Here is a 16,388-nt window from a genome sequence, read left to right as displayed (position 1 = left end):
GGAAAGGATGTTAGTGTGTTGTAGCATGGTTTTAGTTGGTTAAAAGGTGCTTTAAGGAGAAACTTGGGTTCCATTCTTTTAGTTAACAGAGCTGTAGGAAATACATTCTTTGTACTAGCAAATATAAAGTTCTTGTTTTCATACAACTGCTTTAATTTAAATCAGCATTTACTTTTTCTTTGCTTTTTTATGTTACAAGTATTGAAATGTTATATTTTCAAAATAGCGTTGAGCACGATTCACTATCATATTTGTATTCTACCATTTCATTTTTCAGCACAGATTATGTACGTATCTTAAAAGGGGGCAGGAATGGTTATCTTCACTTTGTCTTTGTACATCTGTGCTTTGTGAGATGAAAGCAGTTAAAAAGTTATTCCTTTGTGCTTTATTTCCTCTGGCTTATCTTTGCAATTGTTTCAGCTTTGACCCTTCTAGGAAAACAGAATGAAGGAGCTAATGTCCAACAGTACAACCAGTATATCCCAAGCGAGGAAAGCTGTGGAGCAATTAAAAATGGAAGCCTACATGGATAGGATGAAGGTAAACTTAGACTTATTGTTGATATTTTGAATTCACTCACTGCGTTCTGGTTTGACTTCCCTTAAATGTGAAAGACTTGATCAGCTGAAATCAAGATTTTGTTGAGATATAAAACAATCTGCAGCTCTTACGAATCAGTTATTTGCTAACTCCTTGGCTCTAGTGAAACTGTTTTCAAAGACGGACTTCTAGTCTATTTTTATGTGACACCTGCCAGAACAGAAGCAGTATTTTGTGAAATTTGTTAAAATGCATTAACTGATGCACAGCTGCTCTCCTTTTCCCACTGCATCTGAATATAAATGCTGTTCAGGTGTCTCGATACGAGGGAAAGTGTTTCCTTAGGAATTTAAATAAGTCTTTAAGACATTATAATGACTTTAAATAATAATGAGACAAACTGAAGTACTTGGTTTGATTTGTTTTAGTACAGGTGTCATTGCCCCAGATAGTGTAGTGTGATTGCAATGTTCAGTTCTGATTTCTTTAAAATCATTACATGGCATTATTTGGAAATTCTTAATAAAATTGCCATAGTTTCTTTTTAGTAATATTGAAGTCCTTTAAAATAGAATGAAACCCCCTACAGGGGTTTCACACAGGATACAAGTATCTCTGTTCAGAGACTTTAATGCCAATATTTCTTGTCTTTAGTTCTTATTAGTCRTGGTTATCATGGAGTATAAAAGTAAAAATCAGGTTTGTTGTGGGAGTACACAGGAAAAGAAAGCTGCTGGAGAGTTCTTATTGCAGATAAGTCTTGTTGTGGTAGCACATGTTTGAGGTAGAACTTCATTCAGTAGGCATTAATGTTCTAATGCTAAAAACACCAAGCCATCCTCTAAGTACGTGGTCACTGATGATCAGATATCACTGTTAGTGCTAAAATTACTTAAAAAATTAAAGACAGCTTCCCAGTGACAGTATTCTTTCTTTAAATACAATTGTTTAGAGATTAATTTATTTAAAGCTTAATGATCTCTTATATGTGACTCTAATTCCTGGAATCAATGTATAAAATGCAGTTTAACATTTTTATGTTGCAATTTCAGTAACWTGATTTGAAAACATTATACTTTAAATTGTTAATATAATCTTAATTCAATCTGTTTGTCTTTCTCTCCTGTGAGGTAGAATCCTGGATGTAGTCAATATGGGAGTAATGTGATATAATTACCATTAAAAACAGTATCAGATCACCAACTCACTGACAAGAAAGACAGTATTTTAATTCAGGAATGTTAGTATTTCACAAGAGTATTTGCTCTTGATTATATGAAGATATAAATTATAGTTGCACTCTTTTGCCTCCTTTTTAGCAATGTCCTTTAAAGTTGACTGAATTTGCATAACTGTGGTAGTGTTCTTGTATAGTATCTTCACAAATTCATCATGTGTTAGCTACGTGTTGGTAGGGGCAGTTATTTCTGTTTCCTTAACTATCACCCTACCTTTTTATAGTGTAATRTGACAGGTAAGTTTTCAATATGGTTAGTCCTGTGCCGCATTCCTCTCACCTGAGCCCAGACCTCTTTTGGCAGCAGTGCAGAATGTTTCCTTACACGTGTCTGCTCCTGGCGTCCCAGCTGCTTCTTACACTACGTGGACTTCAATGTTTTGAGGAATATGTTGTGGTTCCTGGCACTCCATCCACTCCATTAACCCTGCTGCGGGGGGTCCTTGTGGCGGGCCGTGTACACAGGACTGTGTTCACGTGCTTTACCTGATGGCAACAGCAGCACCATGAACTACACTTTGCAGATAGAATAACTGGTGTAGTCCAGGGCATATCTAGATTCTCTGGATTCTCTCTCTCCGGATTCTCTCTCTCTCTCTCTTTCTTTCTCTCTCTCTCTGTCTTTCTCTCCCTCTTTCTCTCTCTCTCTCTCTCTCTTTCTTTCTTTCTCTCTCTCTCTTTCTCTCTCCTCCCTCTTTCTCTCTCTTTCTCTCTCTCTCTCCTGCTCCCTTTCTTCCTTCCTTTCTTCAAAGCTCTTAGCCCAGCTTCCAGTGTCTTGGAAAGGGCAACTGTTACTGRTGCTCAACCAGTGCCTCATTATGGTGCCTGCACAGAGCCTCCTAACATGCAGACTGTCATTTCTGTTTATTCAAAGTTGGAATGTGGTCACTTGAATTAACCTGGCAGCGAAGTTGAGGCCGGCAGGACAACAAACTGGCTTCCCTCCCAGCCTTAGGGAGGAGCAGTGCGGGAACTGACATGGATATACCCTAGTTAGGTGTCCCTTTGCCCAGGTTGTACCGTTGCAACTCATGTGGCACTCCTCAGGCCCTAATTCTATTGATCACTCCAAGTTTTGGTGGACCAAAGTGACTTTTCCTGAAATGCTGCTACTTTGGTACACCTCAGAGCAAAAAAATCAGCTTCAAGATAGGCATTAACTGAAGACACGTTGGCCCAGAGACTCTTCCCTTCTCCATGTCACCCAGTGCTGTGATCACAGCCTCAGTGGTCCGTGGACTTCCTCAGCAACCCCTTTTCTCAGGGATCATTCAATCTTTTGGATTAAATCACGTCCAGGTTTCAAATTTTTAATTGAAATTCCTGTGTATTTAAGTGCTTAATGATTTTTCCTTGAACCAGCTATGAAGCATCTGCCTTGGCGTCACGGGGCTGCAATTAGAGCTGTGTAGAGCAGCACTTTGCAGCAGCTCCCCAGAGGACAGGAAGAGCTAAGACCATCGGAAAAACCTGGCGTAAATGACAGGTTTGGGCACGATAGGGAAGTAGGAGCTTAAGGATGAGCAGAGGTATGAAACTGGTGTTCCTATCACCTCAACAAAGCAGATACCCCGACTGCCCATTTTATAGTGCTACATGTGTTCTGCTAATTTGAGTTTGGAAACATGGCAGTAAATTCCCAGACTTCTAATTYTTCAGCCTGCATGGTGACAATTGCAAAACCAATGTCTTTGCTTTTGGTTTATTTTCTTAACACTTGGAGTACATTTAAGGTGACACTTTATTCTTTTCTGCACGAAGCCTTTTTAATAAATGTAAAGAAATAGATTTTCCTAAATTCCTATATGAAAGAGTGCTCTTAAATTGAAACAGAAAGAGTCACTCCAAGAGCATACATTGGTAACAGTGGGAAGCAGAAGGGGATAGTGCCATAGAGCTATGCAATAATTTGGCATTCAGAGGTAGAATCAGATCTGTAAAAGTAACATGGAAGAAAAATTTTTCCCAATCATATATTGTTGTACAACATACTGTACTCTTTCTTAGTCACCTTTTGCAAGTACTTTAGAGCTCCTTAACTATGACTCTGCCATTTTACAGTGTAAAACTTCAGGTTAATTTTCAGTTGAGTTAGTCCCCCCAACCCAGCTCATCCTGTAGCTGCATGAACAGTGAAACTGGCAAGAAGGAAAAGATGTGAATGGGTGACAGAGGAAAAGGTTCGGAAAACATGGACAAATTTGGACAAATTTAAATCGTCCATGCTTGGTAGATTGTTTTTAAATTGCTTTTATATAGTAAAACCATGCCTTTCAAGTTCCAAAGCATTAACTCAGTTATGTGGACAGCTTCATTSGTTAGATTTGTAGTGTTCTTAATTACATATGTAAAATCTCTGTCTATATATATATATATAAAATTTAATGTTAAAAAGCACAAGTATTAGCAGATGTGGCAGATGCAGAATCTAGAAAGCAGATAGCTTAGAAGTGCAATGTTTCACCTTTCAAGGCAGCTTGGGACAGAACAAATGCACCCCAGAATCTACTGTGTTTCACTCTTTTAATGGTTCCTGTACTAACATAGACTAAGTATGWTTTGCAGAAGGTTCATACCTTGATTTCCAGAATTTCTCTGAACAAGCATATGTGGGATTGTGAGGAAGAGTTGGTTTGTTTCTTAGTCCTTTCAGAAATGCTTTTGCATTGAGTAGGAATCAGGAGAGGTAGATTCCATGCCAGAAGACATCAAACAAGAGCAAACAATGGCCTTGTGCCTGGGAGATTACAGTATCTCCCAGCAAAGTTGAGAAAGCAAAGAGATATTGGTGCTTCACCACAGCTGAAGCTTTATCTTCACCCAAAGATAAAGCACTGTTTAATCTTCTCCTCACAAGCAGGAAGGCAAGGAGGGATATTCTGACATTTAAGATCCRTGGTGTATCAGCTACTATTCTTTTTTTCTTAAGAAGGTAGAAAATATTCCCAACTGGCTCTGAATAGGGATAGGAGATAAGCAGTGGGATTGCTGATAAATGTGTGAATCTCTTCATTTTAGATGTAGAGGATAAACAGAGTGGGTTTTGTAGCCAGGATAGTAATTAGTCACACCATGACAAGACAGATGACATAGTAATTGCAGCATTTTCCCCTGTCACTGAAGCTTATAATTATTAGTGCAGCTAACAGGATTATGTTCTAACTTAGGCTGTTTTTATCACCTCTGTTGCTCTGAAATGTAATGGTAAAACTCCACAGTTCTCCTGAGACTAATTCTTTAACGCGTCAGGGTTGGCTTTTTTTTCTCCTGATAAATTGACAGCCAGATGTATTCTTACACTTCAGAGAATAAAAATTTTTGTATGAAATGCGAGATTGGCTCGATACATATGTATTCCAGCTCCTCTAGATGTGCATTTTAAAATATAAGAAATATGGAATGGTAATTTTCYTTTAAAATTCATCAATCAAAGTAGAGTCTGATTTTTTCTTTTTTTAGCCCCTTCCACAGCATAAATGACTTTGAATCTGTACGTCAAGCAGGATTGCGTAGGAGAGCAGAAATAATAAATGCATGTTAGTTTAATTTGAATGTTCAAAKTATATATTTTAATTCTTGGTTAAAGCCATTCGGAAACTGTCTGACAACATTCACCTACAGAAACAGCTGAAGGTGAGTACAAGCTATGGTGCACTGGTCTTCATTTAACTTCTTCTGTGGTACAAGTAGGATGATTGAGATGTAATTTTATAGAATAACAAATCACATGATTGGTCATTAGGCACCCCCGGTGTGCTGACATTTGCTAAAAAAGCTGCCTCTGCTGTAGCCTTCCACTCTGCCACTCTGAATAACACAGGGCAGGAAATGTGCTGGAGGCAGCACTGCAGTTGGCTCCTTTTTGGCCACAGTCCTGACTTGAGCTTCCATGTCAGCGTGGAAGGTTTGCGTGGCYGCTGGGGTGCCGACAGCGGACTCGGCTGCCCATGGAGAGCGGCCGCTGCCCGGCTGCCTCCAGCATCACCCGCACCTCGCTGGGTGCCGCAGGGGCCAGAACCCACCTCTGCAGCCACTGCAGCCCCGCGTAGCAGGGGTGCTTCTCTCCAGCCCTGCACCCCCTTTTTAAGCATGAAAATACACGACRTAGCTGAGGCTGACATGTTCAGAACTCAGTCAGTGAATCTGTGTACAGTGAAATATATGTTGCAGGTTTGCTTTCATCTAAACCGTGTTATATTTCATCCAAGAGCAAACTCATTTGCTTGTGTTGTTTGAACACTGCAATGCTGAAGAATCTGCTTGCCCTGCTTTGTGATATTTCACATCCCTTGTTGYACTGCTCTTCCATCCAACAGTTCACAGTACACTTAGGCTGATGCTGCTTATCCTTATGTGGAACAAGCAAAACAGCTACGGGAAGATCAGTCTGTTGAAGTTCATTGTCGATCCSCTGCCTTTACAGGATCCATCTCCTTAAAAAGATTACTGTTCTCTTGAACAGAATAACTCATTCAGCAGCTTAATAACTGAAGATGGATGTGCCAGGTGTCTTTAATAACCTCTCTTTATGGGGCCCTGAGGATTAAAGTAGCTCTCCATTAGATTTTAGGGCAATAAAGTTTATTGTGACATAGCACTGAAAATGGCACTGAGCTTTTTGTGGGCAGCTGTGGCTCTGAATTTGACTTGCTCATTTGGACTGAGAGCTCAGGACCAGTAATAAATTAGAGCACAGAGCTGTCTCTTCAGAGAGACAGCTGATCATGAAGGACAAGGGAAAAGTGAAAATGTGTGTGTTAAATAAGCACGAGTAGAATTGGGATTCTCATGACTTGAAAGTGCTTCTCCAAAGGCCGTGGTGTGCATCTTCCCAAAGCTCTTGGAAACGGGTTGAGTTCCTCTACAGTGAATGGATTCTGTGTTAGTTTAGACTTTGCTGAGATACAGCAYAGATCAGTTGCAAAGAGAAGTACTTTTGCTGCCTTTTGATCTTTCTTGAGCTTGGTAAGAATTGAGTACTGTGCCTATATTGTGCCTCTCTTTGGAGAATCTAACTTTTTAAAATTCTCTAATAAATTTAAATGAAAATGATTAGTATAATATCAATCTCAACTATCTACTTTGCCATTACAGTTCTACTTCTGTGGCTCCAGACTGTGCCATCACACTGTAAAATCCATCCTTTTGTCTTTGCCTAGCAAGCAAAAAATTGAAGAATGTCTGAAAATAGTCACAATCCTTTCTTTACACTTGAAGTCAGACTCTASAGCTCGTTTTGGTTTGCAGTGCCCCTCTTTTCAGATGCCCTAGTCCTCCTGAATATCTGAATAGCTGATTTGCTCAGTCCAGTTTTCAATCTTCTACTTTGTATTGGCCCAGGAATCCATTGCTCACATGTAACATCTCTGCCCACCCTCTTGTATCACCATGTAATTCGAAGTCAAGCTGATTTGAAGTAATCTTGCAGCTCTGCTTCCTYAGCTTCCTCGAAGCCTCCTGGTTTCTCCTAGGATGCCAACCCTAAGCACTTTATGGTTGTAAGCATTCTAGCAGGACATCTTTTAGTGGATATTTCAAGTTGGGGAAATGGCTATGAGTGCAACTGATTGCACAGGTCTTACCTGAAGCCTGCCCCAAGCTGGGCTCCTGCCAAAGCAAGCTGAGCGTGAGGAAGCAACATGAGAGCAGTGACACCTCTGATGATAAAAAAAAGGAGATTTATTTTTGCTCTCTGCTGTGGAAAAACTATAGTTGTGCAAACATGCAAACCTCAGCATCTGACTGAGGAGAGTCTGACACGGTGCTCAGAGGAACACATTATTTTACAAAGACTCCCCGTCTCAGTATCTATGGTAATACTGAAAACATAGTAATTAAAGAGAGATTCAGATTGTTGTAAAAATTGTCTTGCTAACTGAGCAGAAAAAAAATATTTTGTATATGAGTTCTAAGAAGTTCTTGAAAAAATTTACAAGAGTCACAGTGAGTCTAATGTCACCAACATTTTAARCCAGGCTGCAAAGGCTACAAGATTTCAGCTGCAGACAAAATGTTTTCATTTTTAATGTCATGCACAATATCCTGACTGCCAACACACTGATCTTGTGCATTGGCAGACTGTGACTATATCTTGATAGGAATTATATTGAATTTGGCTACTTGAAACAGGGAACGCTGAATTAAAACTGCTTCACAAATTGGATAAAATGTGTGTAATAAGCATTCACAGACTTGGACAACAAGTCAGAGATTTCTATTAGATAATATAAGGTAATTCTTAAAATTTACAGAAATACTTTCATGTTTTGTTGCATTTCTGTAGGACTTCTCAGTAAACCTGAAGTAGACTGCTAAGTTTGGAAACTTTAGAATGGTTTATTTGACAAGTCTGAAAGGCCTAAAGGCAATTATCAGGTTTGAATTACTTATTATAACTCACTAAACAGAAAATGTTAGATGGCATTTATTGAAAAGGGCAGTATTCAGCTTAAATGGGAGCTATGACCCAAAAAGATCAAGTTTTTCTCCTGATTTGTTGCTGCTTTTCAATTCCATGTTAACATGCCCAAAGAATACAGAAGGTTTTGGATGAAGAGCTGAGGCTGAAGGCCTTTACGGAGCTACATACACCATTGTGAGCCTGGGCTGCCCCTGTCTAGGAGCAGGGGGTGCTCCTGACCGTGTTTCCAATGGAAGAGGAACAGTTAGACAGCCATCGTTTAAATCTATACCATTTTATGGCAGGGTATTAGATAAAATGTGCGCAACAATGATTAGGCCTAGGAGGAACAAACTCAAGAGTAGTGAGCTCGAAAGCAGAGTATTCCCACTCTGTGAAAGGGCTTCCTATATGTTGTTTTATATGAAGGATATTTGTGCAGTGCTGACTGACTTGGAATTAAGCCTTACCATGGTTCTCTCGTATCTTCTGCTAGGTATCCAAGGCTGCTGCTGATTTACTGGCATACTGCGATGCTCACATTGGAGAGGATCCCCTTATTATTCCAGTGCCTGCATCTGAAAATCCCTTTCGGGAGAAGAAACTCTTTTGTACTATCCTTTGAGTCCGTTTGCAGTTAATGTGTCTTTTGTTAAAATTTGTTACCAGGGATGCATGCTATAACTCCTTGCATTTTTTCTTCAGTTATCAATAATTAACCCATAATTACAGTATTTTAGGAGGTAGTGCATTTTACGGTAAATAACATTGACTCCTAACAAATTGAAGGCCAATTAACAAATTAAATTTCAGTGCTTCAGAAAGATTCATTTGGCCGTAATGAAAGTATTAAGTACATTATCAAATTGTAGATTTCTTTGCCAGTCATAGATTTTYCTGAGACCTAAATGAGTCATACAGACGCCGAAACTGTTTTTAACATTCGCATTTTCTTTGGAAGGGAAATTTAATTTATTTGCTTCATTTGCTATACMAATTTATTTTAAAAGAGTAGTGTGACCTTTCCTCAAGTAGCTCTCTTTAGGAAGGAAATGACAGCGATTTACGATGTTTGTAATAATCAGCCCTCTGCAGTATATGATATTTACAAATGTGTTTAGTGAATGCTATAATAAACTTGACTACAAAAACAGTCTTAGTAAAGCAACATTGTAACAGTAGACAAAATAAAGATGTATAGTTACCTGCTAGGACTACATCAATAAAGCCGTAGAAAAAATATGCTTGTAGCTGCCTGTAATTTATTTTGAGCAATGATTCAAATGGCTTTACAAAGTAAACTGAACTGTATATATTGGCTGTTCTTGCGAGGCTCGGGGAAGGACTTAAACTCCACCTGGATCAGCCCAGGGAGGAGGGTTCCCTTTCCTCAGCAGCTCTGTCTTTACGCTCTGCGCAGGAGAGCAAGAGATCATGAGGACTCAAGCGGCAAATGCAGGTTATTCTGGACACACGTTGAGAGCACTGCACCATCAAYAGGCACACAGCTGCACCCCCATGAACGCATGGCTACACAAACTGAAATATAGCCTTGGCCCAGGGGGCCATTGAACAGCTACAGGTTTACACCATGGTGGATCTTAATCGGAGATGGTGAAGGTTGGGATTTGCATCCCTGTTCCAAAGGGGTGGCGATGTCCCTGAGGCGAACCCGGGCGGTGAGTTCCCTCGCTGCTGGATTTTGCGTTGGTTTTCTGGGGCTCGTGTTTCGGGCTTCCGCAGTGCTGGCATTTGGCTCCGTGAAACTGCCTCTGGAATGGGGCCCTACGCATCGTGCTGAGGAGAGTTTCTCTGGAGAGCTCTACRAGGCTGAGAGTGCCAAGCTCCAAGCAACCATCCATAACAGAGCATATTTCCCGTGCAGAGACTTGGATTTCATTAGCACCATAAAAAAAATGCAAAGCAAAGGATAGTTGAGGAGCTGAGATCTTGGGAAATAACAACATGTTAAATTTAGATGCTAAGAAAAGGCCAGGTTGATGARTTAAATCTTCTGGATTTTTTTTTTTAGCTCACGGTGCATATTGTTTCTCAGCGTTATTTTTAGCAGTTTCCATCAATGCTTGTTGTTGCTTTGTGCAGCAGCAATAACCAGATCCCCTCGGCGTGGAGGCAGCCCTTGCTTTGCCGCCCAGCCTCGGTAACACGGCGCAGGCAGCTGCATCCAGCCACCAGCCTCATCAGACAGGAGAGACGGGTTTGCCACAGGCCTGCTCCTTCACCACAGCTGTGCTAAAAGGAACCTCCCTGTTAATATGCTTCTTGTAATATTATTTTAAGAACTATATTCCTTGTAACCAATCWTTTTTTTTGTGACATCTTTAATTTGAAGATTTGGTAACTGGGAACTTCAGTAGCCTGGTAGGCACAGAGCAGCTTCACAGTAGCTCTTCTGAGGAGCATTCAAATGTCTGGCTTGAGCAGGACTGTAGGATACAATATGTGTACTTCAAAAAGTAGATTTTTCTTGTTTAGGGCCTATGCTGGTTTGCATTTCACACTTTTCAGTTTTAAATTCTGCTTCCTAACTTTTAACAAGACTATTTGTTAATGCCTGATGTGTTCAGCTTTATTTTGGGGATACAGAAAGAGGCCTAGTAGTTGAACTAGTAGCGTTTTTTTTGGATGGTGAAATAAAAATGGCACTTAAATATCATTTTTGAGAAGGGAGCAACCCAACGCCCAGTGAGGTTCTTCAGGGAATCCTTCAGAGGCTGYGAACGCTGCGGAAGCCGCTGCGATCCCTGTGGGAACGTGTCCGTCTGTCCTCGTGCGCCGCRGGCCCAGGCTGCAGCCGCAGCAGGAGCAGCAGGAGCAGGGCAGGCCGGGCAGCTTCCTGCCCTGGGGCCCTGTAAGAACTTCATTTGCTGCTCATCACTAACAGGCCCCTCTAAAATACCAACACCCCACGGCATATTGCGGGCTTGCAGGCATCTTGCTTTGTGTTCCCAACTAACACCAGCATCTGAGGCCTTCAGGTGAGCACTTCACAGCGGCTTTGAGTATCGCTTGTAATGAAAGCTCTAGCTACAAAACTTYGGCATTTTCAGTCTTAAGAATGTACTGTGCTTGAGGGTTTGTGGTTTTGGGCACAAGGTTTTTCTCCAAAACTTTTCTTGAATTATTTGTTAAAGGATTGGATGTCAGATTTTAATAGCCAAGTTTTATGTGTGGTTTCTTCCATTAGTCCACAACATAATCAGATAGTTCATTTTATATCTATTAAGATGGTTTTGTGCTTCTATCTTTTTAAAAAAGGAAAGAGCTAGAGTGTAATATATTGTGTATTTTTATAGCAGATATCACCTCCATGGAAAACAGAACATCCTTATTTACAGGGACCTCATTTACCACTTTTTTGAATGGATATATACTGCTCACAAACTGCCAGTTTGAAAAGGGCATGGAAGATCGGCAGTTCAAATGATTATAATTATTTATAGCTTTGGATCACATAGCAATATGTGCCTTTATTCAATGAAACAAGATTCTCTGAAGAAAATGGTAAGATTTGTTCTTATCTCATGCCAGCTTTATCCAGCAATTAACATTTTAAACACTGTCTTTTCATCCATGCCCTCCAAGCCATCACGTGTCTTTGCTGTCACTGTATTTCTTGCTCTTTTGACGTTTGCAGTGGTTTGGATAGTCTGCTCTTGTTACTCCAGTTTAATGCTCAATCATCTTGCCTCAAACGCTACTTGCAAATCTCTGAAAGTTTTTGAATTTTTTTCTAAAAATAAATACCTGTTTTATCAGGAAGTACCACATTTCCCCCCCCCCCMMMAAAAAAAAAAMCAGCAAAATGGACTGTTTTGCTGAACTTTATCTGCTGGACTTTATCTGCTGAAGCAATAACCTGTTTTCATCAAACCAGCTGACTTGATTCCCACTGACTTCAATGAAAATGAAAATAAAAACAAAGAAAGAAAAGGAGCTGGGTTCTCCAGCTAGTGTTTTATTCGGTGCTGTCTGGTTTTACCTCATGTCCCGTTAGGCTGTCGCTTTTTGTTTCAGGCCCAGAAGCTACTGCCTGCTCACTGTTAGAGCGCGAGCTGGGGCTGTCACCCCCTGGAATGACAGCTTCAGGAACAGCATTTGGATTCGAGCGGACACTTTTCCAGCAGCCCATTCTTCATCTTATCCTGGCGTCTGCTGCAGTGAGGGAGCGAGGCTTCCCAATGGTAAGKTAATGGTAACTTATAGTGTATCCGTAGTATTGGTGTGGTATTTGTGGGCTGTTTTGTATTCCCTAGATTCATCTCCTTGGCTTATATTCAGTTTAAATTGTCATCGTTTCAATATGGAAAACCATTTCCCTTTTCTCCATTACGTGCCAAATCCTCCATCCTACACGAGGTATTAAATTAGTAGCAGGCTGCTTAGCTAATGCTAATAGGCAAGTTTTTTAAGCAGCTTCTACAAAATTGTGCAGAAAGGAGGGGAAATACTAGAAGGAAGTTTAAATTAGGTTATAGGGTTATACATTAAAATAAATGCAACCTTTGGTGTCAGTGACACAAAGGTAAACCCAGGAGGTTTTCCCTGCTGGCTCAGAGGGGCTCTGGGCAGAAGGCTTGAGTATGGTGTAGCAAGGGAGCTAATGGRACAGTGATTGTTAATGTAGTCATTAATACCAGACTTAATATAGGAACAACTTCTCTGTTTGTTGAGAGGAAGAGGCTTGTCTGAGCTTATCACATACAGCCTCATCACTCAAATTTGTAAATAAACATGAGATGCTTTACCCTAAAATAGGGTGTTTTCTTTCCTAAAACCCCATTATGAAGTTAAAATTGCATGGGGTCGTCTATTACTGCCACCTACTGATAAAGTGATAAAATAGGTGACTGAAACAGAAAAATGTCAGWAATAACCCTCAACTAGAATGACATTAAAAATGGATTTTAAATGAGCACATGTACACACAGGAACAGAGTATTTTAATTTTCCTGGTCTGCACTTTGTGAGGTATCTTGTGCCCCCATGTCACATTTTGAGATGTGCTAGAACCTTGCAGTTGAGTTCCAAGCTTCTCGGTTGACACAAACATGTCATTCAGATATAGGATTTGGGTAAATAAATCCAGTGTTCGATGTAAATCACTGAAGCATTTGGGGTTCTTTGAGTGCMTCTGCAGCAGGGCTCCCATCTACTGCTTTCCTCTCTTTTTATTTTTTCTCCCAGTTTCCAGACATGATTCTGATGCCTTTCCCTCACTGGTGAAAGACCCACCAGTCGTGCCACCACTTTGCTCTTTGCCTCCCTTCAGAAGCTGATGTGATTGCAAACTGCAGAAAATCCAGGCTGTAGGGCTGAAGTGGGACCCTATACAGTGAGCTACTAATCATCTAGCGTGTTGAGTTGCTTTACTCCTTCACATTTAAACTTATCTTCTGGCTTCTGTCCTGGATTTTTACTTTCAAGTTTGTTGTTCCTTTTTTTTCCAGTTACTGGAATCTAGGTCAAATGTTTTCTCATATGCCACAGGGTGGTATATAAAGATAGAACTGAACGTAGGCCTCCACTTACATTTGGCGCCAACTTTTACTGCAGATGCACCCAGCACCTAAGTCTGTGTTTCAAATGACCGCCCCTTCCACCAAAACGTTTAGTTTGGTGTCTTCCCACTGCTCCATATCCTGTTGTGCCTTGAACTTCTGGCTACATCCGACAGCCCTGTGTGTTCTGGAGAGCGGCACTGCTTTATTCCAAGGAAGCTCTCGCCAAACTTTCGGTCAAAYTGGCATTTAGAGAAAAGAACCAGTGTAAAAACCTTTCACATGGCATTGATTTAAAGAGTTTTGGAGTGTTTCAGCCTCTCCCTGGCAAAGGCGGCTCACAGGACTCCTTGGCTGAAAATTTGTCCCTGATTTTGTTGTTCAGAAACTCTTTCACCACCAAGGCTGTTGCACTGATTCTTGCCCATGAGTTCCCCTGAAGAGCACGAGTCTCTATCCTGCTCCTCAGGATACTGAACTGGGATTTCCATTATCCATGCCTGCAGTGTTGATACATCAATATGTTTGCCATCCCTTAAGAGAGCAGGTGAAAAAACTTCAGATGCCAAGAGTTTGGTGCAGAAATACCTCAGCAGAAAGATTAAGAAAATACGGAATGTAATAATCGCTTTTTTGAGGTCTTCTTTCTCAAACTGTGACTGTATGGTTGTTCTAGAATGTTTGCTTCAGACTATGGAAAATAACTACAGAGAGCAGTTATGAAATATCTATTCATGAGAAAGTAGATACAGCTATAAAGCTGATTGTTTTGCTTTATAGTTGGCCCATATCAGCTAAGCAAATACTCGTGACAAGGATAGGAACATATTTATGAATATCTACACAGTAGCTGAATAAATCTGAAACTGCATTAAAAGATAGCTAAAGTAGCTACTTAAGTACTCATTTAGGAAATATCACAGTTAAATTTGCATTGTGCACTTCTGCTAGGAATACTCAGCTTTTCAAACCAGGGTGACTTTTGCAAGGCAAGCACACAGAAACTGCGGGGTCGAGAAGGAGGGATGTGAGATGCCAGTTTCATTATTTTCCTGGTATCCCACAGAGGCGATGACGGCTGTCCCAAGGAGCACGGAGCACCTTGGCCCTGTGGCACCCCTTGGAGCTCCCAGCTCATTCATCCCAAGTGTTCTGCAGAGACGGGAGCAGCCACCCGACCCGACACGGCTGCAGCAGAGCAGGGCAGTGCCGCAGCAGGGCAGGTCCTCGGCTGGGAATGAGGTATTTATTGCTACTGCGTCGGTACCCTGGGATTATAATGGGGTTCTCCAAGCCAGTTCTGCATGGTAGTTTAAACTGTTGTACAGGTTTGGTTCGGTCTGATAAATAAATAGACAAGCCCTTCTCCCCAAGAGAGGACTAGGATTTCCTCATTTACCCCTGTATAGCATAAGGGGTGATGACTTGATCAGCCACAAAACGTGATCACTTTGTGAGCAGAAATGAAATGCCAAGACCCACGTTTCCTTGCATTACGTGCAGAGGGAGCGGGGCCTCGTGCCCCAGCCGCAGCGCTGCGAGCAGCCCGAGGCTTCCCAGCCCCGGGCAGGGCAGCTCCCTCCCGAGGTGTCCGGGCACGTCCTGCTCATGTCTCGGTGCCACTGCTCTTTATAGGAGCTGGCAGAGCCTTCGGACACACAGGTTTCCAGAGGTCAGTTCTCAGAGGAGTTGCTCAGTGTGCACTGCTAGCCCAAACCGGGCACACCCGCAACTCGTCTCCATCTGTACTTCGTCATCACCAGAAGGAAGGTCAAAAGGAGAGGCRGGGAAGCATCTCTTCCATTTGGGAAAAATAGCAAAATCCATTTCCGTGAACAATCCTAAAGAAAGAAAGGAGAGGATTGATAATTCCCAACCTTCCTCGGTGCACGTGCTGAATTTGTTTAGGTTATGAACTCTGGAAAAAACTAAGAATAACATTGTGCACACACCTAGGGTGCAAACTTGCCTCCTTTTAAATTAAAACCACTCTTATCCTGACTTGTAATCCCTTTGAATACATAACCAAAGACACAATCCCGTTGTGGAATGTGATATATCAGCATTACCCGAACGTATGGAAAAATCCTAGCTCCAGAGACAAGTAACTGCAAAGCACCGTAACCCCAGGCTAACCTTACCAGGTGCTCCCAGCTGCTGAAAGCTGTGGGAATTGCAAGGGGGGGATGCAAACCTGGGCTTGCACTAKTAGCATCTCATAGCACACCTTCTCAAGAGCAAAAATGCTACCACCTTTTTCTTTTTTTGGCCATTTTTCGGTCATGCAATTTGATTTTCTAAAGTTCCCCGTGTGATTTTTTTTAACATATTCCACTTTTTGGAATAACGCATTGCACTCAGAAACACTTATGCTTCTGGGTGCTGTAATGCTGCTGCAGTTCTTTGCCAAAGCGAAGTGCTCTGTTAGTTTTATTGGATTAACAACGGCTTGTTCTGGGAAGATTTCTTTTATTATCATCATTTACACGATGACGTTTTAAGGGGGTCAGTATTGCAGATAATTGTAGGGTTGAATTGTAGGCGCTGCCCCGCGGCATTGTGGGGGCTGTAGGCGCTGCCCCGCGGCATTGTGGGGGCTGTAGGCGCCGCCGCCGCCGGGGCGGGACTGCAGCTCCCGGCGGCCGCGGGGCGGCGGCGGCGGCGGCGCGGGGAGGAGCTGCGGGCG

General features: G+C 41.7%; 1 protein-coding gene across 3 annotated transcripts in view; it reads left to right on the top strand.

The window, feature by feature from the left end:
- GNG4 (G protein subunit gamma 4) overlaps nucleotides 1-9,376 on the top strand; it is a 14,117-nt gene extending 4,741 nt beyond the window's left edge. For all 3 annotated transcript variants that reach the window (XM_026044750.1, XM_026044748.1, XM_026044749.1), the window contains 2 exons: nucleotides 424-543; nucleotides 8,677-9,376. In XM_026044750.1, the coding sequence (XP_025900535.1) occupies nucleotides 448-543; nucleotides 8,677-8,805 (225 nt within the window). In that variant the 5' untranslated portion in view covers nucleotides 424-447 and the 3' untranslated portion in view covers nucleotides 8,806-9,376. The remainder of the gene's footprint in view (nucleotides 1-423; nucleotides 544-8,676) is intronic.
- Nucleotides 9,377-16,388: the final 7,012 nt, after the last annotated feature.

The sequence above is a fragment of the Nothoprocta perdicaria genome, unplaced genomic scaffold (assembly GCF_003342845.1).
Source record: "Nothoprocta perdicaria isolate Ctin4 unplaced genomic scaffold, notPer1 scaffold_38, whole genome shotgun sequence".
Taxonomy (NCBI): domain Eukaryota; kingdom Metazoa; phylum Chordata; class Aves; order Tinamiformes; family Tinamidae; genus Nothoprocta; species Nothoprocta perdicaria.
Note: the sequence above shows the minus strand (reverse complement) of the source record. Positions and strands in the feature narration are given on the sequence as shown.